General features: G+C 42.0%; 1 protein-coding gene across 4 annotated transcripts in view; it reads left to right on the top strand.

Annotated features, from left to right (window-relative positions):
• lpgat1 (lysophosphatidylglycerol acyltransferase 1) overlaps positions 1-23202 on the top strand; it is a 101181-nt gene that overhangs the window by 26430 nt on the left and 51549 nt on the right. For all 4 annotated transcript variants that reach the window (XR_011355727.1, XM_069931350.1, XM_069931351.1 and 1 more), the window contains 2 exons: positions 3645-3912; positions 21234-21360. Coding sequence is in view for 3 of the 4 variants with exons in the window: in XM_069931350.1 (XP_069787451.1) it covers positions 3645-3912; positions 21234-21360 (395 nt within the window). In the remaining variant the exon portion in view is untranslated. The remainder of the gene's footprint in view (positions 1-3644; positions 3913-21233; positions 21361-23202) is intronic.

Genomic DNA, 23202 nt, shown 5'->3' with positions numbered 1-23202 from the left:
CTAGAAGGCATGGGTTTGCATTGCAGGGGAGAAGAATTGAAATGGAATTGAAGGACAACTTTTTCACAGAATGGTGCAGATGGAATGAAGCACCAGAAATGATAGAGGCACTTGTAATATTTTAAAAAAACATTTGACATGCATTCGTTAGAAAGGATTCAAGGGATATAGGCAAATAGGATGAGATCAGATAATTAATCAGCATGGATGAGTTGGACCTAAGGGCCTTTTTCCATGCTGTATTTCTTGGTGCCTGCCACATTGACCAGCGCCAGTGGGCTGATCTCTCCTCCAACCGTGCATCTTGGCATCTCACAGTTCGGCGGGCAGCAACCTCCTTTGAAGAAGACTGCAGAGCCCACCTCACTGACAAAAGACAAAGGAGGAAAAACCCAACACCCAACTCCAACCAACCAATTTTCCCTTGCAACCGCTGCAACCATGCCTGCCTGTCCCGCATCGGACTTGTCAGCCACCAACAAGCCTGCAGCAGACGTGGACATACCCCTCCATAAATATTCGTTCGCGAAGTCAAGCCAAAGAAAAATTGCTTAGACTCAGTGCTGAAATCAGGCCTGAGCGGAGTGGAATTCAGTGGCGGTTTGTCGACAAGTAGGAGTATGGAAATTTGAAACTCAAGATGCTGTGGTTACATGGATACAGGAGCAGGCTGTTTGGGCCCACATATCAGTGCTGATTATTAAGACCAAATTGAATTAAAGCAGTTGTTTGCACTTGACAGACATCCATCCCTTTCATATTATGTGCCTTGTATCGAAGCCTGTTAAATGTTTCTTACGGGGCTCATTGAAACTTTTCAAGACTGAGATTGACTAACAAGTTATTTGGTGAAAAGATAGAGGAATACTGGAGTACAGTTAATTAATGAATGATGGAAGATGCAAGTCAGGCAAAATAGGTTGTTAATTCAATCATTTGGCAAGTGATCCTTATCTATTTTCCTATGGTCTTGAGCAAAGTGATTGTTTTCTTTCTCTATCTTGTGAACTGATGGTTTCTAGCATTAATGGGTGGGTCATGTCATCTCATTGATTCATGCTTAGCCATTAACCTCTTGATCGTGCCTGCTTTTCTTGTAGCAAATGGGTCATTCACGCTAATGTACAGTACAACTCCGATGATCCGAAATGGTCGGGACCGGGCCCATTTCGGATAAATCTTTTTCTGGAGAACTGGTCATTTTTTTAAAAAAACAGCACAGTAGCAACAGAAAATCACTTGTCCAGTGTTTCAACAGCAAACAACGTTAAGGCTTTTTAAGCATTAAAATAATGTTTAATTATCACAAAAAAACTGCTGGCCACCACCAATCACTGACACCTCCCTACCGAGATTTGCTCATGCTGGGAGCCCAAGGGTCCCACTCCTGCCCAGGAGCTTGAGATTCCCGTCGCTGCCAGGAGCCTATGGTCCGCTGCCACCACCACCACTGGGAGCCCCAAGTCCCCAGTCAGTTCTGCTCCGAAAAAATTTTGGATAATCAGTTATACTATAGTTTATTTTTTCTGTTTGTAAACTATGGTACTAAGTAACAAAAAATTGTACTTGATTTCCATCCAAAGTGCAAAGAAAACTGCTTTTCATTTATTACATTGTGTTTGGAATGTTGGTCTGCCCAGCTACATTTGGCTTACTAGCCAGTGAGTCATCCTGACCGAAACATGTCTGCATTTGGCTTGGATAAGTTGTGTACTAAAACACTTCTGTTTTGGGTCAGGTCAGGCAGTGTGTATTTCATTCAGGTCTGGATTCTTGCTACATACCCTATGTGCCCTTGGCTTAATCAATAATAAAGTATGTGCAATATAGCAAGTCATTTTTTTCTGCTTGTTTGCAAATGCCTTTGTGTTTTGAATTGGGAGGAAAAAAATTAAGTGTTTCGGTCAAGTTTGTATTGATTGTAGCTGCTTTGGGTTTCTATTTTGTTCTTGACCAGACTTCTATGATTGTTCCTTCATCTCCAGCTCATCTGGTGGCACAGCACTGAGTAAAAGTTCATATCTTATTACAGAAGCTAGAGTATTAACGTGTTGGGACAATGGTGCAAGAGCAAGGAAGTGTTGCCTTTCACAGTTCCTGTTTTATGCATAAGATTCCTGCCACTAATCTGAGGAAAAGCAGGGTGTTATGCCCAGAGAAATGATATAGGGCATTGTTTTGAAAAGGTGAGAGACAAATGGGTGGGTTGAACTGTGTTTTTATGCTGAACCTTCACCTCAAGGCCAGCTCCATCCATGGAGAAAAATTTTAACTTGTCTTTTTATGGAACACTCCTAAAAAGCCCACTCCTACACCATTTTTATGAAGAGCAACACCTCGTAGTGTCCTCTGGAGCTTATGGAGGTGGGGCAAGTGATCGCCACCCATCGCCATGAGATCTAACATGCAAGCCAAACAATGGCTGTCTTCATTAGCCATAATCCCCCTCCCCCACACAGCTGGAACTGCTCTGGGAAATGCAGAATGGTTCCAGCTGCGTGGGGGATTATGGGTAATGAAGACTATCTTTGATCATTCTTCCAGTTCTTCTGCCCAGCGCTGACCCTCCGGCTCTTTGCTCCCTCTTGCATCCATCAGACTCCCCGGCTCTGCTTCTCCATCTCCACTCCTCAGCATCCGTCCTCCTTCCTCCCGGGCCTTGGAGCTCAGTACCCGGGTCCCTTCACTCTCTGGCCCGGCAGCTCAACGGGCTCCAATTTTCCTTGTCCCCGCTCTGTCTCCAGCTCCTCACTGCCCTTCTACTCCTCGGTCTCAATGGCCTTGGTGAAGGAGCGAGGGGCAGAGGAGGAATGAGAAGAGGATATTTCCAGGTGGCAGGAGGGATCCCTTTATCCCAGCACCAATCACCGTGGGAGCCCTGGTGGTGGGTCCTGGGTCGCGGGCTGATGGCATCATCATGACATCATCAGCCCGACCGAGCCTGCCACTTGCAGTGACAGTTCATTTAGGATGATTGGTGGAGCACTCTATTCTGCCCCTGACACAAGATTGAAGAGGGATGGGAGTCGGTGCCTTGGAGTCGCTCATGGCGCATTTATGATGGTAAGTTTTGAGATGCAAGGGCGGTGAATCTCGCCTTTATGGTCACATTTTTTTCACTCTATAAAAGGGCCTTTTAAAAGAGACTACAGATGCTGAAAATTGGAGTGAAAACAAACACAGAAAGAGCTCAGCAGGTCAAATGGCATCCATGGAAGCCAAAGTGTAAATATTTTTGGTCAATACCCTGCATCTTTACTTTTGCAGGGACCCAACCTGAAATGCTGACTTGCAGCTTTTTGCTCTGCAGATGCTGCTTGACCTGTTGAGCTCTCACAGAAATTTGAACTTGGTGTTGAGAAGTTCTTGATTTTAACATTGTCAATGCAGATTGCAACTTTGTGCTTGTGGTGAAATTATTGGAATGATTTAAGGCATATTTGACTGTAGAGTTTTGAAGTTCATTCAATAAAGCTGATTCCAATAGCCCAGTAAACCATGTCTCTACTGCTATCTTGTTCGTATGTATACTTTAGGCTGATACTGTAGTAAGTAATGTTGAAGTTTTTTAGTCTGACAAATTCTTCATGTAATGAGATACCAGCATCCATTGACTTTGATCTACAAATGATTTTAATTTCTAGGGTAAAGCTCATCGTGACAAGCAGCTGATTCTTCTTCGACAGCACTTAGAAAAATACTACAGGAGCCGGGGGCGGAAATGGATTGTATTGTTTCCTGAAGGAGGTTTCCTGAGAAAGAGGCGAGAAACTAGCCAGTTATTTGCAAAGAAGAACAACCTGCCATATCTAAAACACGTAACTCTACCCCGACAGGGAGCGACTGAAGTGATCTTGCAAACCCTGTCTGCACAGCATGAAAATGGAGCAATCGGTAATGCAAACAGTGCAGGTCAGTGTCAAACTGAAGATGAGTCATTTGATGGGCAGACTTCCTCTGACTGTTGGATGGCATTACTTCCAATCTCTAAGGCAATCTTTCAAGAATTGTTTGTCTCTTCTTTGTATAGTTGTGTTTCAGTGGAGAAGAGGAGATGAGATTCATGATTCAACAACTTTGCAAAGGGTAACTTGGCCAGAAGTGCTGGATGTAATTTAAATCTCCTTTCAAAATAAAGTCAAGTGAAATATTAAAGTAGCAAAAGTCCCAACTAGCTACGTTTTAAGAAATGGGAAAGGAGAATGAGGTTGGGCATTCATTTTGCTCCAAGGAAAGAGGTTGGCGGTTTATAAAGTGTGGGAGAAAAAAAAGGTGCACATTTTTTTTGGCTAGCCAGGCCCTAATGTGAGGGGATTGGATATTTTTAAGGGAAATTTTTTTTTTTTTTTTTTTGAACACCTCTGGTTACCTCCTCCACTGTACCGGAGCATCTCTGCACCCTCCAGCTCCCGTTACTCACTGTCTGTTTAAAAGTGCAACATGCCTGAATCAATTTTTCCTCATCTCCAGACTGACCATCAGTAACAGTGTTAGCCTTGGGTGTAGCAAAAAAAAGTGAAGATTTCCCATTGTATTTTGTTCCCAAATGGATCCTTGTTGAGCACAGTGACACCTTCTAGAATTGTCAGCTTAGTGTGACAGATTAGAGAGGTGCATCCTGCTTTCCAAACAAAAATATCTACCCAAAATTGCCGTAAAGTAGTGTGTGTGTGTGCAAGTACTTACGTGTGTACACCAGCTGTTTGATCTTCACAACTGTGAACTTATTTATTTCTTTAGTGGACAAGAAATTCTTATTTTCCTTGCTTGATTAAACAGTTGATCAGTCATAAACATTGTTTTTATTTTCATGCTATGGATCTTTTTGTTTCTTAGACCAGGGTTTCAATTTGAACTGATGGGTGAATGTCTCCATTTCTATTGGTTGGAAGAATCATTTTTAAAATGATTCAAAACTTTTTTTCCTATTTCTTTTTGATGTAGCAATCATATTATTGTTGGGGCAACAAAGAGAACTGATAATGTTGAGGAACTTGTATTTTGCCTAGTTTCTTGCTGAGGGCTAGATCTTTGATTTGTATATGAAAGCCTGCAAAAAAAAAAATTAAACCCTTGAGTTTTCCAAAGTAGTTGAAATTGGACAGCCCCATGTGAAAGTGGAAGTTGAGCACTGTTGAAATTTCCAACCTGATGGATTCTCTTCCTTTGTTTTGGGTTAGCAGTAATGAAACCACTCCTGTGTTACAAGTGGCTATTTTAAGTCATTTATGAACATGTCAAGCTTCCAGCTACCTTGCCAGGCACCATGCCTTTTGAATAAAGAAGGTATTGTTGAGTTTGTGTTGTCCAGTTGATTAACTGGCAACTACATTGGGTACTTGCAAACAACACTACGTGGCTTGTGGTATGAGCTGAAATGGACAACTTTGTGTGCAATTTAGGACCTTGCTGATTTATAGCATTGTGCATTGTGTTAACTAGAGCACAGCAGCCAATCTTGTGAGGCAAAGTGTGTTGAACTAGTCATGTAAGAAAGTCCAGCTGTATTTAAACTTCCATGAAAATCTGAAATGATATCATTTTCTATTTTTGGGTTTAGGGCCTATTTCATGCTGCCTAACTCTGACTAGGTTGTTATGAATAATCTAAATACTTTTTCAAAATGTGGATTTTTGTGATAATGAGTAGAACTAATATTTTCATAGAGGTTGGTCTCTTCTGCCATCAGGGCATTACTTTAGCCTAAATGCTGATTGACTGTAAGGTAAAAACATCATGAGATGGGACCGGAGAAGGAGTCACCCAGTACTAAGGAGTAACAGAATGCAGATGTGACCTTGTACACTCAAGATAAGCTTGGCACTAACAAGAATGATGTAGAGCAGACTAACAGAGAAGGATAGCAACAGTTTATTCATTGGACAATGTCATGGTATGATAATTTACTAAGTACGTATCCTGAGGTATAAAAAAAACACCACTTGCTGATAACGGCAGAATGCGCCTTCTCCAACTAACACTGTTAGTTATGACTGATCATAACACCTCCACTGAGCTTTAGATCACCCCAAACTTAACTACTCTCTTGGTGTCCTGGTCATAATCTTCCATCCAATGAGTTCCGTTTGCCAAAAACTCTGCAGCCTATTTTCCCCAACTGCACAAAGCCTCGTTGCCTCTGTCTTCACTCTTCTCTAGTTTTAGGTTCACCAACACTATTCATAGCTGAATGTTCAAGCATCACCGTGGTGTTGCCTCTTTGCATGTCTCTAAGACACGGTTTCAGCAGGTGTTCAGTTACTTAATTGTTAAAAACAAGATGTATTTTTGGGGTGGGGGGGTTGAGAATATTACAATGAAAGGCAGATGAATATGAAGAAGTGTCCTAATCACACAATAATAAAGGCAATGGAGCTGAGTTTACTCGCATTGAATTGTAGAAACACACTTGAGCAAAGAGGTAACAAATTTAAGAATTAGTAATGGAGGATAAACTTGGTGGTGTACTGAGTGATTTTAGGGAACCGGTACAAGAGAAGCTTTCCTTTGGTCATGGTAGAATTAGGAAGTGCATTTTTAATTATAATGTTTGCAGAAGTGGTGCAGAAATGGAAATAATTTGAAGAAAGGATATCATCAAGTCATGTTATTGGAATTGTGACAGTTAAGGTTTTGTGGAGAATTGAAGGAAGGTATGGAATATAGCAAGTGTTTTTTTTATGGAAAGATATGCCACAGAAGAATTATGAAGCAAATTCAATGACAAACTACATTTAAAGCAAGCTGGTTTATCACTAGAAATGAAGGTAATTACAACATAACAGAAGCATTTGTGGTGATTCTAAGGTATTTGAACCAAGTAAACCAAAAGAGAAAAAAATTAGCTTGGTCGAATTGGTAAAATTGGATTTGCTCTGAGTAAGTAGCAATGTCCTGAAGAGAATGCAGTTGTTCTGGAGGTCTTGAAACACATTATGGTGGATAAATTCCTGGAGCCTTATGGGGTGTGTCCTAGAATGTAATGAGAAGCTGGGGAAGAAATGGGAGGATCCCTGGTAGGGATGTTTGTATCATCTTTGACCATGGTAAGGTGCAGGAAGACCAAAGAGTGGTTAATGTTATACACTTTTTTTATTTAAGTGCAAGGATAAGCCAAGGAATTGCGTACCAGCGAGCTTAACATCAATCATGATTAAGTTGCTAGAAGGGATTCTGAGAAATAGTATTTACTGGGCCTTTGGAAAGGTACAGACTGATCAGGGATAATCAGGATGACTTTGTGTGTGGGGAAATTGCATCTCGTAAATATACTTTAGTTTTTGAGGAATCTGATGAAGGCAGAGTGGTAGATGTTGTCGACATGGATTTCAGCAAGTCCTTTGACAAGATCCAGCACGATACACTAGTCTGGCAGGTCAAATTAAATGAGGTCCAGGCTGAACAGGCCAATTGGATAGAGAATTAACTTGATGGTAGGATTGGAGAACGGTGGTAGAGGGTTGTTATTCAGATTGGAGGCCTAGTCCAGTGGTATGTCACAGAGATTGGTGATCTGTCCACTGTTGTTTGTTATCTATGTTAACAACCTTGATAACAATGCAGTTAGCATGTTTGCGATGACACCAAAGTTGGTGGTAGTGAAGAAGATTATCTGCAATTTCAACAGGATCAAGGTGAACTGGGGAAGTGGGCCAATGAATAGCAGATGGAATTTAATTTGGTTAAACTAAGTCAGGACTTAAATGATGAATAGTTGGGTACTGGGGAATGTTTTAGAACAGAGATTTGGAAATATAGGCACATAGTTCCAAGAATGTGGCAATGCAGGTAAATAGGGTGGTTAAGGCATTTGGTACACTTGCCTTCATTGTTCAGAGAATGGGCAGGGAGATCAAGATGCATCTATGTAGGATGTTGGTGAGACTGCATTTGGACTATTGTGTGCAGTTTTGGTCACCCATCAATAGGAGCTGAAAAGGGTCCAGAAAAAAATTCATGTGAATAATGCCATGACGGGGGAGACTTGAACAGGAAGAAGTTGGATAGGCTGAGATTGTTCTTGCTGGAGTGTGATAGCATCAAAGGAGATGTCATGGAGGTTTATAAATCATGAGGGACATAGATTAGTTAACTGCCTTTTTCCCCAGAGCATAGATTTCAAAGAAAGGAAGATCTAAAAGCACCTTGAGGGAAATCTTCAAATAGAGTGTGGTGAGTATCTGGAACAAGGTGCCAGAGGACGTGGTAGAAATTGGGACAATTATAATGTTCGAAAGGCATTTAGCAGGTGTATGGATAGAGGGATATGGGAATAGCTTGGTCAGCAGGGACAAGATAGGCCAAAGGGCCTGTTTTTTATGTTATAGGATTCAGTGACTCTGTCCTGATGTTAAAGGAGTAAGTGGTTCTGACTTTTGAATGGGTTTGGCATTCAGACCAATCTCAAGAAACCGCTTTACTGAAGCACAGTGTCGCAACCATTTAAAGAAGACTGGTGTGAAGCTGCTGGGGCTAGGTACCAAACCTGATTGAAGGCACAATGTCAACACTAACAAATGACTTCCTGAGGAAGTGTACAGAGATGTCAGTCAATAATATCAACACTAACAAATGACATCCTGAGGAAGTCTTCAGAGATATCAGTCAACATACACATGCAGCTAACAGTTACAGTGAACTGTGACGTCAACCTGGTATTTCAAAAATATTGCTGACATAATTTGTTCATTCCTTTCCCTGGCGATTAGTAACTCAGTGAGCCATTTAGACTTGTGTTCAAAAGGCCAGCAAGTTGAGTTTTTCACTGATCTTCCCCAACCCAACTCCATCCATATTTAACCATATAACCTTTTATGAAGCGGAAACGGGCCATGTCGGCCTTTCGAGTCCGCACCGGTTCACTAGAACAACTCCACTTGCTCGACCCTCTCGCTCTCCGCCAATAACCATTTATGAAGCGGAAATGGGCCATGTCGGCCTTTCGAGTCCGCACCGGTTCACTAGAACAACTCCACTAGCTCGACCCTCTCGCTCTCCGCCAATAACCATTTATGAAGCGGAAACGGGCCACGTCGGCCTTTCAAGTCCGCACCGGTTCACTAGAACAACTCCACTAGCTCGATCCTCTCGCTCTCCGCCAATAACCATTTATGAAGCGGAAACGGGCCATGTCGGCCTTTCGAGTCCGCACCGGTTCACTAGAACAACTCCACTAGCTCGATCCTCTCGCTCTCCGCCAATAACCATTTATGAAGCGGAAACGGGCCATGTCGGCCTTTCGAGTCCGCGCCGGTTCACTAGAACAACTCCACTAGCTCGATCCTCTCGCTCTCCGCCCATAACCCTCCAACCCCCTCACCTCCATGTACACATCCAACCTTCTCTTCAATGACAGAAGGGACCCTGCCACAACTATCTCATTCGGAAGATCATTCCATTCTGCCACCACTCACTGAGTGAAAAAGCCACCTCCAATATTTCTCCTAAAGTTTTGCCCCCTTACCCTTAACTCATGGCCTCTTGTTCCAACCTCCCCTGCCCTCAGGGGAAAGAGTCTATGTCTAGTCTATCTATTCCTTTCATAATTTTAAATACCTCTGTCAAGTCCCTTCTCAGTTGTCTACGTTCCAGTGAATAAAGTCCCAATCTCTCCCTGTAATCCAGAATCTGTAAGCCAGGGAACATCCTTATAAACCTTCTCTGCACCCTCTCCACCTTATCTATAGCCTTTCTATAATTTGGAGACCAGAACTGAGCACAGTACTCCAAACCTGGCCTCACCAATGCCTTTAGGTCTTTTTTGGGCCTGATTTAGAAAGACTGAAAACTCTTTTGTTATAATTTGAATGCTTGGCATATGTTTATATGAACATTGCTGGCAATGAAATTCAACAGAAATTTAGCTCCTTTCAAATAAAGTTTGCACAGGTGAATATCAAATGATACTTAGACTTGGATAAATTGCAATTCCTTTGTACTCTGAAACTGGCCACAACTTCCCGTTTTGCCTTGCTATTTTATCCCAGGGAGAAGTCATCCATTATCTTTAAGAATTGACAATGAAATAATGAAATGCCTTTTTTCTTGGAAATTTTCAATTTTGGTTTTTGTTCCCAACGCTCTATTAGCAGTTTGATGACACTTTGTTGCTAACATCCTTGTTTAGTGTTTTGCTTCAGTTCCTGCTTTCACATCCTTTTGTAGTAGTAGCCTTCATTGTAACCTTAGTCGTCATTTAAAGCAGTTCCTGCTTTCACATCCTTTTGTAGTAGTAGCCTTCATTGTAACCTTAGTCGTCATTTAAAGCCAGTACATAGTGCGCAGTTAAAAATGAAATCACGTCCTTCAGAAACCACAATGCTACCCGCATGTATTATAATTGCCTTTTGTAGCTATGCAATGTGGAGAGGTTTAACCATGCACTTTTTTTTTGAAGCCAATTGTATGATAGGAAAGGGTTTATCCCAACCATTCTCCACGAGGGATTATATGAGCCCTCCCACCACAGCACATTTAAGGGGGTGGGCGGGGGGGGGGGGGCAAAGGACTGAAATCATCCAATGTATTTTTTTTATTTTTTATGTTGTCTCATAGTTTTATGAGAGAAGTATGGATGAAACCAATTAAACTTGACTGCTTCACGGGAAGGGGGCCCATAAACTTTGAGAAGAGTCCTAAGGGGGCCATAGCCAAAATAAAAAGGTTGCTTTATGTTGAATCAGCACTTGGGTGAACTCATATAAATATGAGCAAGGATGTTGGGAGATCACCTATTTACACTTTGTCATAACCTTTTGTGGAGGTATCTGTTGCTTCCATGATCCACAAAGTGAGTACGTTTGCTGATGTTGTTCAGACCTCCATTTGCTTTGATCTCGTGATCAATGCTCAAGCATGGGTTGATAAATAGCAAGTAAAATATTCCTGTAATAGTGTTAGACAACAACCATTTCCAACTCAGTGTCAACTGACCAACAGCATTAACATGATCAAATGTCCCTAATGAGGGAACTTTTCCTAATTATTTCCCAAAAAATTCCAGAATAACTAAATAAGCTGTGGTTTCCTGTCCAGGCTACCTCTGGAAGCACCACCAAAAATTTGATCAAACAGTGTATTTTATGTAGCAAAGATGAAGATACATAACTGACCTTTCAGGCTTGAGCCGTTCATCAAGGTTTGGGAAAATGTCAGCAGGTGCCCAAATAAAAAGGTAAGGGGGGGACGGCATGGTCACAGAGGCAGGAGGTAATAGGTGAAGGGAGGGAGGGCACAGCAGCAAGCTAGGGGGTGGAAGGATGGACGGAAGTGGGATCTCCTCATCAGAGAGACTGGGTGCAGACTTGGGAGATTGCTTCGCTGAGTACCTTCATTCTGTTTGCACCAGTGACAGGGACCTCCTCCTGGCCAACCATTTCAGTTCTGTGTCCCCACTCCCATACTTGCATATCGGTCCATGGCCTCATGTACTATCCCACCAAGACCACCTGTAAATTGGAGGAACAACACATTTTCTGTCTGGGCACTCTCCAGCTGGATGGCATTAACATCAACTTTTCTGGTTTCTGCTAAACTGCCCTCCTGATTCTTCCCCCCCCCCCCCCCACTGTATTCACCTAGCCTTCCCTCCTCCCCCTGCTTGCTGTTGTGCCCTCCCTTCTCCACCTATTACCTCCTGCCTTTCTAACTATGCTCCTCCCCATGCCGTCTTCTCTCTCTCTCACCCACCCCTCATTTTATCAGGTTCCTGCAGACATTTTTCCATACCTTGATGAAGAGTTCAAACCTGAAATGTCAGTTAATGAATATTTGCTATATTAAGGAGATTATTTGACCTGCTAAATATCTCCAGCATTGTGTACTTTACTTCAACCACCGTGTGACCGCTGCAGACTTTCATGTTTTACTCCCTTGCCCAAAATGTGATGTTTGCCACTAAGAAGAGGGGCATCACCATATGAAGGTCCCTTCAAGATGCACCACAGCCACTGTGACCTGGAAATGTTCTGTTGGTCCCCCATTTTTGCTGTCTTGATACTAGAACTCCTACCCAACAACATGGAATACCTCCCCCAGAACCTCAAGGATAATGCATGCTGGTTTTGATTTTGCAAATAAATAGTGCAATTTTATTGACCGAAAATCCAAAGGGAAAGATTCACATGTGCTGCTTGTAATGTCAAGTGCAGGTCTAAGCAATATCATTGAACTTGTTTAATTTTGTGACTTGTGTACAAACGGGTGTAATATAAGTTATATTATAAAGTAACATAACTCAGTAATGTAATTTTTATGTGGAATCCAGAGGCATTGTCCTCAAGCTGATTTTCTTTGACTTGCAACATGGAGTTCAGAGCTTGATAGAATCATTGTTAACATTACTCAGTTGCATGGCTCGTTTCAATGGCTCTGACTAAAGATAAACTTGATTGCTAATGTGTGAATATTGAGCTTAGTTTCTGTTTTTTATCTTTTTGTTCATGTTGCACATTAAATATTTGCAGTTCTAGGGTTCATTAGGCAGTGCTTGGAGAAGGTTATCAAGAGCCCCTTTCACACTGCCAGTTGAACCTGGGAATTTAACGGTTCACATGCCACTCTGAACCCTCTGAACCAGTAGGTGGGAGTACAAATCAAACAGGGACTGATACAACCCAGGAGGTTGCATTAGAGCCAAGCCGTTTTGACTGGCCTCCAATGTAAATGGGCCACCCACTATGCTGGGTAGCATTAATGATGTTATTGCCTGTGTGCGTGCATCAGTCTGGCCAGGTTGTTTGGAGGGAAGGTTAGTGTTTCAGTGTAGTTAAGGCTAATGTTCTGTTTTTGAAGTTTTTTTTAGTGTAGGTGTTAGTTGTCCTTTTCCACTGGCACCTTGTCCCAGGAATTAATGGGGAATTACCTGGTTAAGGGTCCAGTGGAAAAGGAAAAAAATCAGCATGCCGGGTATTGACAGCCTCTACCCCGACTCGTATTTCCGGCGTCAGCGTGCTGATTAGATCAGTGGGAAAAAGGACAACTTCCATCCATTCCATTCGAAGGTAGACTCTCCAATCCCCAGGGATGAGTTGTGTTCAGTGGAAAAGCAGTCAGTGTCCTGGTTAAAGGTGACCCAGATGCAAAAGGTGCATCCAATTCCATATAATGAGTGACCGTGTTGAGGAGCTTGAGCTGCAGTTGGATGAACTGAGGATCATAAGGGAAGCAGAGGCAGTGATAGAGAGGAGTTACAGGGAGACAGTCACCCCTAGAAGACAGGAGTCAGGGAATTGGGTGACTGTGAGGAAAGGAGGGAGAGTGCCAGTGCAGAGTACCCCTGTGGAAGTGCCACTCAGCAATATGTATTCTGCATTGGATACTGCTGGGGGAAACAGCCTATCAGGACGAGTCGTTGGGGTCAGGTCTCTGGCACGGGGGTTGCCCCTGAGGTTCAGAAGGGAAGGAGGGATAAGAACAGGATACTTGTAGTTGGGGACTCGTTAGTCAGAGGGACAGATAGAAGGTTTGGGGGACGAGATCGGGGATCCAGGTTGGTATGTTGCCTCCCTGGTGCCAGGGTCAGGGATATCTCTGATCGAGTACATAGCATTCTGCAAGGGGAAGGAGAACAGCCAGAAGTCGTGGTCCATGTGGGGACCAATGACTTAGCTAGAAGTGGGGATGAGGTCCTGAAACAGGATTATATGGAATTGGATAGGAAGTTAAAAAACAGGACCTCCAAGGTAGTAATCTCTGGATTGCTGCCGGTGCCATGCGCTAGTGAGGGTAGAAATAGGAGGATGTGGAGGATGAATGCGTGGCTAAAGAGATGGTGCAGGGGGCAAGGGATAAGATTTCTGGATCATTAGGATCTCTTCTGGGGAAGGTCGGACCTGTACAAAAGGGACGGACTCCACTTGAACTGGAGGGGGATCAATGTGCTGGCAAGCAGATTTGCTAGAGCTGTGGGGGAAGGTTTAAACTAGTTTGGCAGGGGGATGGGGAACAGAGTGTGAGAGCAGTGTCAAGGGAGCATAGCCACCTAGATAAGAATAAAAACGATTACAAAGGTAGGATGGAGATTAGGGTAAAAGGTAGAAAAGAGAATGTGTGTGAGGATCATTCTCTGAAATGCATATATTTTAATGCAAGAAGTATAGTGAACAAGGTAGATGAGCTTAGAGCATAGACTTGGGGTCATGATATTGTGGCAATTAGTGAGACCTGGCTACAAGAGGGGCAGGACTGGCAACTTAACATTCCAGGATACATTTGTTTTAGATGTGATAGATCAGGGGGTAAAAAAGGAGGAGGAGTTGCTCTGCTTGTTTTGGGAGGACATTACTTCCGTGAGGTGGCAAGATGGTCTGGAGGGATCATCCAGTGAGGCTGTTTGGGTGGAATTGAGGGGTGAAGGAGGCATGAGGGTGGTATTACAGACCACCAAATGGTGTAGAGAGATGACGTATATGTGTGAGAATCATAAGGTAGTGATCATGGGAGATTTTAACTTCCCTCACATTGATTGGGATACCCATACAGTTAGAGGGCTGGATGGGCTAGAGTTCGTTAAATGTGTTCAAGATTGTTTTCTGAATCAATTAGTAGAAGAACCGACTCGGGACAGTGTAATACTTGATCTCCTGTTAGGGAACGAGCTAGGTCAGGTATCAGACGTTAATGTTGGAGATCCAATTGGGTCTAGTGATCATAATTCTGTTAGTTTTAAGGTAGTTTTAGGGAAGAGCAAGGAGGGGCCTAAAGTTGAGGTTCGGGATTGGAGAAGAGCAAATTTTGAAGGAATAAGAAGGGATTTGGGGAGTATTGAGTGGGACAGGATATTTTCAGGTGAGGGTGTAAATGAAAAATGGAGGATATTCAAAAAGAAATTTTGAGGGTACAGAATAGTTATGTCCCAGTGAGGATCAAAGGAAAGGCTGGAAGTCATAGGGAGGCTTGGTTTTCGAGGAATATTAGAAATTTGGTAAGGAGAAAAAGGGAGGTGTACAAGAGGTATAAAGAACAGGGAGCTGACAATTTGAAGGAGGACTACAAGGAGTGTAGAAGGAATCTTAAGAAAGAAATTAGAAAGGCCAAAAAAAAAGGCATGAAGAGGCTTTGGCAGACAGAGTAAAAATAAATCCAAAGGGTTTCTATAAGTACATTAGAAGTAAAAGATTAGTGAGGGATAAAATTGGACCCCTTGTAGATAGTGAGGGTAGGCTGAGTGAGGTCAAAGGAAATGGGGTAAATTTTGAATGATTTCTTTGCCTCGGTATTCACTAGGGAAAAAAATATTGAACCAGTTGAGGTAAAGAAAAATAGTGGGGAGGTCATGAAGCATATAAGGATAACCGAGGAGGTAGTGATGGCTGTGTTGAAAAAGATAAAGGTGGATAAATCTCCGGGACCAGACAAAATATTCCCAAGGACACTCAGGGAGGCTAGTGGACAGATAGTGGGGCCATTAACAGAGATATTTAGGGGGTAGTGCGAAAGGATTGGAGGGTGGCGCATGTGGTTCCGCTGTTTAAGAAAGTGTCTAAGTGTAAACCTGGGAATTATAGGCCCGTGAGTCTGACGTCTGTAGTGGGCAAGTTGATGGAAAGTGTTCTGAGGGATGGTATTTACAAATATTTGGAGGTACAGGGATTGCTAGGGAGTAATCAGCATGGTTTTGTCAGGGGTAGATCATGCTTGACAAACCTGATTGAGATTTTCGAGGGGTTTACAAAAAAGGTTGATGAAGGGAAAGCTGTAGATGTTGTCTATTTAGACTTTAGTAAAGCTTTTGACAAAGTTCCCCACAGGAGGTTAGGAAAAAAGATGGAGGCATTAGATATAAATGAGGTGGTAGTGAAATGGATTCAGCAATGGTTGGATGGGAGGTATCAGAGAGTAGTGGTAGAAAATTCTTTGTCCAATTGGAGGCCGGTGACTAGTGGAGTTCCTCAGGGATCGGTCCTCTGTCCACTATTGTTTGTAATATATATTAACGATCTGGAAGTAGGGGTGGAGAATTGGATAAGCAAGTTAGCGGATGATACAAAGATTGGTGGTGTTGTGGACAGTGAGGAAGATTACCGTAGATTAAAAGGTGATTTAGGTAGGCTGGAGGTGTGGGCTGAGAAATGGCTGATGGAATTTAATACAGATAAGTGTGAGGTGTTACATTTTGGAAAGGCAAATCTAAATAGGTCATATGCATTAAATGGTAGGCTATTGAGCTGTGCAGAGCAACAAAGGGATTTAGGAGTTGTGGTAAATAGTACCCTCAAGGCTGATACTCAGGTAGATGGTGTGGTGAAGAAGGCATTTGGAATGTTGGCCTTCATAAATCGGAGTATTGAATTCAAGAGTAGGGAGGTTATGGTGAAATTGTACAAGGCATTGGTGAGGCCAAATTTGGAGTACTGTGTACAGTTTTGGTCAGCAAATTATAGGAAAGATATAAACAAAATAGAGAGAGTGCAGAGAAGGTTCACGAGAATGTTGACAGGATTTCAAGGTTTGAGTTACAGGGAAAGGTTGTGCAGACTGGGGCTTTTTTCTCTGGAGCGTAGAAGATTAAGAGGGGACTTGATAGAGGTGTTTATGTTTTTAAAAGGGACAGACAGTAAACGTGGATAGACTTTTTCAATTAAGAGTGGGGGAGATTCAAACTAGAGGGCATGGTTTAAGATTGAAGGGGGAAAATTATAAGGGTGGTAGGGATGTGGAATGAGCTTCCGACAGACGTGGTCGTGGCGGGATCATTGGTTACATTTAAGGAAAGACTGGATAGTTACATGGATAGGAGAGGACTGGAGGGGTATGGACCGGGTGCTAGTCAGTGGGACTAGGTGGGTGGGGATTTGTTACGTCATGGACTAGTAGGGCCGAACTGGCCTGTTCTGTGCTGTAAGTGGTTATATGGTTATATGGAAACCACATGGATGGCCATTTAACTAGGATGGCAGTGGAAAAAGGGGTAGTGTGTAATATTGGTGTTCTGATAATGGTGGCCAACTTGGAGGGACCAGAAGGTGTGGGAGCTCCTCTCGATAAGGGCCAAGGAGGAAATCTCTAAACCTATAACAGGCACCATGAGGGATGTAGATTCCGGGACCTAGATTTGACACTAGATCTGCCAGATTGTGAGGGAGCTGGTCTGTAGGGTTGTCTTCAGTTTAAACAGTCTGAAGCCCACTGCATTAGATTTATAGATTGTGCGCATATGTATTATTAAGTTGTATGCATTTTTCCCCCACACTTACATAAATTGTGTGTCTGGTGCTTTGAAGCATCTCTAAAGCATCATACTTTTATGATTTGGTTTCGAAAACCTATCCAAATTGAACCAGACAATGACAGGACTCGGGTTTACAGTTTCATTGCACGTATTTAATACATCATTCAGGACGTCACCACTGGAGGTTGGGTTCGCCCTTAGCTCCACAATATTGGGTTAAAGGGCACACGGTCCCAAGATGTCATGGTCCAGTGTGAATGGCCCACCTGGTATTTCAACACGAGTTGTTCACAGGCCTATTTAGTGGATTTGCAGTGTGAAAGGGAGTTGATAGGTAAGAAGTATGCTGCTGAGAGACTGGAGGTGGGGGACAGGCTGGGGAGAGACAAATGGTCAGGAGATGGTTAGCTGAAAATGGTAATTGGAGGGAAGCAAGAGATGGCATTGTAAAAATCCTGAAATAGGGGCAATCGACTAATATGAAGACCCTGAGGAATTACTGAGTCACGGAGGTGGTGTAGTGGGACTTTCATGTGATTGATTGGGGGTGGGGAATTCTGTAGCCATTCATGACCTCAATTAGAGAAAGCTTTAAGAATCAATAATTGCAATGATGGCTGCCATTCTAATGTAAAAGGAATGGCCAAATTAATGAATTGTCCTTTTACTTCCCAAATGAAATGCTTGAAGATAAAATGACTTGTAGATGATCACAAAATATAACAATAGGATGACGAATGGTAAGTGTTGGCAAGCTATATATTTGGCATCGAAGTCAGGTGTCCTCAATTGACATTTTCTTTTTTTTGAAAGAATATGCAGGATGACCAAACCAATTGCCACTTTCCAAGTTGCACTGACTCAGAGCAACTGATTTGGCATGGTTTGGGCATTGAATCCGGAACCACAATTTCTCAAGCTTTATTAACTTTAAAAGGATGAAACTATAAACCTGAGTCCTGTCATTGTCTGGTATAAGTTGCATAGGTTTTCAAAGCCTCCAATTCAGAAACTTAGATGGAAAGTTAGCCAATGTATGTTTTTAAAAGTATGATGCTTCAGAGAGCTGACATTCTTTTCTGTTTTTGATGTGTATAGCAAATTGCTTGTTTAAGGGTCGTGGGAAAGCAGGCTTAATATTTACTAATTTATGAAATCGCCAGAACCGTCAGTGAAATTGTGGATGTAGAGTTGAAGGACAGAATTATGCTTCACAACTTCAATTATATTACATGAATAATTATGTGACAATAATAACATGATTTATAATTGTTATTTAATTACCCTTTTTCCTTTTCTCCCCCAATGGGTAAGAGTATGATAATGTGAAGATTGTGAAACTAGTCTATTAATTCAGAGGTTCAGACTAAGAATGAGATTTCAAATTCCACAGTGGTTGAGAGTATAGATTAATTTTTAAAAATATTGAAATTTAGTGCAAATGTCAGTAAGGAAAGCATTAAAATGTTTGATTGCCATAAAATAATGTATATTGTGGGCCTTGACATTACAACTGAATGGGGCAGAGTGGACCAAACAAAGATTTTTTTTCTCGTTTGTCATAAGATTTGTATTTAAATGCAAGATCACACAATTTACTAGCAACATGATAGTAGGTTCAATATCAAATAACAAGACTGAATGGAAGGGAGAAGTAGAAAGTCTAGTGGCATCGCGCCAAAATGACTACCTCTCTCTCAAAATCAATAAGATAAAGGAGAGGGCATATTATGTACAGAAAGAGGTCTTGTCTCTCTGCAAGACAAACCTGGAAGGCTAGACTGTAGCTCTGGACTGCTTTATATACATGGTCACTGGGATGACTCCTGGTGACCTAGTCGTGTAATTACATATCACCACATTCACCTCCCCCCCCCCCCTTAAAAAATTGTTATCCCTCGTCCGTCCGTCCGTCCACCTTCTCTTGTTTGTAAGTTCATAAGTCCAAAATTTTTTGTGGCTTTCGTTGCCTTCTGGACTTCCTCAGTAGTGGTATAGAGGTGGGGAGTGCAGTCTGCCTTTTGGCCTTTGTTGGTGGAGGTGTGGGAGTGGGAAGTACTGGTTGGTCATGTGGGCTAGGGATCCTCTTGTATGGGATTGGATCCTCTTGTATGGGATTAGATCCTGCCATCAAGCCTAGGGTGGTGATATTTTGTGGGGCGGGCGTATGTTATCTTTTTTACTTCGGGAGAGGGGGCAGAGCCCACAACCCTGTCCATATTAATAATGCTCAAGTTGAAAAAAGTAGATAGCTTCAAGTTCTTGGAAATCTCTCCAGTAACCTGACCTGGAGCAAACATGTTGATGGTCAAGAAAGCATGCCATTCTCCCTACTTCCTCAGATATACGAGGAAGTTTAGCATGTCCCCCTTGCCCTTCAACAACTTCTGCAGGTGCACCACTGTCAAAACCATACTTGCTGGATGCATTAGAGGTATGAGAGCAGCTCAGCTCAAGGTGAGAGGGTGCTACAGAAGGTAGCTCAGAACATGATCTTAACTTCCCTCCATGAAGGCCTTTGTTGGTGGAGGTGTGGGAGTGGGAAGTACTGGTTGGTCATGTGGGCTAGGGATCCTCTTGTATGGGATTGGATCCTCTTGTATGGGATTAGATCCTGCCATCAAGCCTAGGGTGGTGATATTCTGATTCCAAGGAAAACTAACCAACGTATTGAAGGAGCCATAACCCCGGACACACACTCTTCTCCCTTCTCCCATCGGGGCAAAGGCTCGAGAGTGTGAAAGCACATGCCAACAGGGTTAATGATAATTTACTACAGGCAGCCATTGCCTGCTGTTGCTTGGTGAAAATTGGTCAGAATCAGGATTTATTGCATTGAACAAGTCATGAAATTTGTTGTTTTGTGGCAGCATCATGGAGCAAATATTCGTATTTTCAATATCTTACAACATTACTATAAAACATTTAAAATAACAGTGCACGAAAAGTAAAGGAGTGTCTTTGGTTCCTTGATTATTCAGGAATCTGATGGCAACGGAGAAGAAGCTGTACCTTTTTCCCGATGGTAGCAGAGTGAAGAGGGCATGGCCTGTGCGGTGGGGGTCTTTGAGGACAAAGGCTGCTTTTTTTTAAGACGCCACCTCATGAAGATGTCCTCGATGGAGTGAAGTCTGGTGCCTGTGATGTCACAGGCTGAGTTAACAACCCTCTGGAATTTATTCTTGTCCTGAGAGTTGGCACCTCCATACCAGGCAGTGTTGCAATCAGCCAGAATAATCTCCACAGTACACCTGTCAAAGTTTTTGAGAGTTTTTGGAGACATGTTGAATCTCCTCAAATACCTCACAAATTATAGCTGCTGGCAAGTCTTCTTTGTTGTTACATCAACGTGAAGGCTCCGGGCCAGATCCTCGGAGATGTTGACACCCCAGAATTTGAATTCTTGATCTTCCTTTTCATTTCAATTCTGTGCTCACTAATTGTGCTCTTTTTACCCAGCTGTATAAATTTTAGAGATAACCAGAGAGTGTGTTTCCAGAAGAACCCTTCTCATGGTACAAGGTATTTTGTCACAAATCTAAAATGGAAAAAATTAAAGTATCACTTGTGTATTTTAAGGAAGAAAACTTGCTATCCTTGCATCATTTAAGACTGGGGTCTCCAGTCCCTCACAATGTTGGTTACTAATCCCTGATATACTTAAGCAAACCATTCATCATTGCCACAATAATTGTGTCCAAATTTCTTTTTAAAAACTTCTTTTGGTCTTCCCTTAAAACCATGTGATTTGGATAAACTTGACAACAGCTCTTGTATGGCTTCACATATTTTAAATAAAGAATCACACAATCTATTTTCCAACCAAATGATGTAATATGACTGTGAATTGTACTAAATGATAGGAAAATTAAAACCAATTCATAATTTGGTATTTAAATGCAACTAGCTATGACGATGGTTTGGTACAAATTTAACGATTTTTATTCAGAAAATATTCAATATGCATGAACATCACCATTGTCAAATCCCTGAGATAAAGTCCTGTACAGGAATAGAACAATAAGTTGCTTTCCTTTGTTTTGTTTTAAACTGTCCTATATAGTGGCCAAACACAAAGGACTCCAGTGGGTTATAGACATTACCATTGCGTATCATAAAGCAAAGCCAATAGACATTCAGACTTGGATCATTGGCTGGAGAGCACCAACAGTCACACATGTTCATTACAGGTAGGTCCTGTTAATTCACATCTTTAACTCAATTTATGGCTGGATTGAGCATCTGTAATTTGGGATATCATGTTTACTTTCCAGTGTGCAATAAGAGTCTATTCTGCTATTTCATGGTTTATAGAAAGCTGACCATAGTCTTGCCAAGATGTCTGTAGATTTAAGACCCATTCAGAACATTGGGTTGCTGCTTCATTCTTCTTGACCTCAATGTTTTAAACTTTTTTTGAAAGAAAGTATTGTTGATGATCACTTACTTTTGGGAATTGACAAGTAATTGATTTATATTTTGTAGATTATAAAGTCCACAAGGACATTAAATACAGCAAAAGGCTGATTAAGTTGCATTTATGGTGAAATCCACAGAGTTAAAGTTCTGGGTAAATTATCTCTTGTACTTACCCCCCCCACCCCCCCCCCCCCACTATATGGGTAGCGGCCTAAGCCACTAAGTGATTTTGCATCTCTTCCAAACAGAATTAATTAAGCAAACATTGTGTATATGTGTGTGTGTATATATAAAAGTTCGTATGATGAGCTGCTTCCAAGTCCTGATTCATTTGATCATCATCAATGAATATCGCTTCAGAATCACTACTCTCCTTTTGCAACTCATCCTTCTGATCTTTCAGAGTACTCTCTTGTGCCCATTATCCTTCTTTCCAAAGGTTCTACTTGATTTCAGCATCTGAGAAGATGGAGACTGTCCCTTTCTAAGGTCAGGCAGAGAATTGGCAAATATGACTTTTGGGAGATAAATTGTGACAGGTTTTTCAATGTAGGTCAAGTACAAGCACTTTAAAACGGATCTTATTTAAAAGACTAGAGCTCTGCTAATGCTAGACATATCAGCTCCACAGCTTTTGCAAAAGCTTTGGAGAGTGCCCAAGAGACTTCACTAATGGATTGTTGTTTTCAAAAAGGCAACAGGTGAGAGAACTTGTTGGAGCCACAGATTGTCTGGAGTGGAACTTGCTGTTCTAGGAGGATCATGTGGTTTTGCAAGCAGAGAGAGTCAAACCAATTTTTTTTTTGAGAGAGAGAGTTCAGTTCTACAGTTTTACAGTCAGCAGCAGCTGGAACTAGAACAGGACAAGCTGGCAAGCTTGTGAAAAACCCCATTTGGAAGACGGGTTGTGAGTTCTTAGTTCAGCCTGGTCAAAGCCCTTGTGGTTCATGCAAGAGGAGAGGACTGGCTGTCTAATGTTTCTCTTGAAATAAGAGAAACAAGAAGGTACTCTGTGGTGACCTGAAAGAAAGAGGTTATCATCTGGAGAACCCTGAGGGGGCAAGTTTCTTCAGCAAGACACTGAAGTGGCTGATTAAAAAGGAATCAGTTGTGGGTGGTCAGCATACAACAAATCTCTCTGAAAACCAACAAGAACCCTCCTGAGCGGTAACCATTTACCTTAAAAGCACCAAAGCCTGGTGAACTTTATAAATGTTAAATTCTGTGCACAGTATAAGAATTGCCTACAACCAGTAAACTTGGAGGAATGAGAAGTGAGATTGGACTGTGAATCAAAGAACTTTTCTGAACTTACACACATTACTTACATGTGCACTTAGAATTAGAAGGAGATTAAGTTAGGTTAGTGAAGTCTATAGTAATAAATTAGTGTATTTCTGTTTTCGTGTTTAAAGATGATTAAAAGCAACTTTTGTTTAAGTAACCGTTTGTCTTGGTGAATATCTATTGCTGCTGGGTTTTGGGGTCCTCTGGGCTTGTAACAATACATCTCCATCATCATCAAAACATTGTGTTTCATACTCTCCATAGAAGTCCTTTCATGCAGCTGGGTTTCTGAAAGCAAATTTATAACCCTTCTGCCACAGGACTAT

This window comes from Narcine bancroftii, chromosome 4 (genome assembly GCF_036971445.1).
Source record: "Narcine bancroftii isolate sNarBan1 chromosome 4, sNarBan1.hap1, whole genome shotgun sequence".
NCBI classification, from domain to species: Eukaryota; Metazoa; Chordata; class Chondrichthyes; order Torpediniformes; family Narcinidae; genus Narcine; species Narcine bancroftii.
The sequence above is the reverse complement of the archived record's forward strand: the minus strand, read 5'-3'. Positions and strand labels throughout refer to the sequence as shown.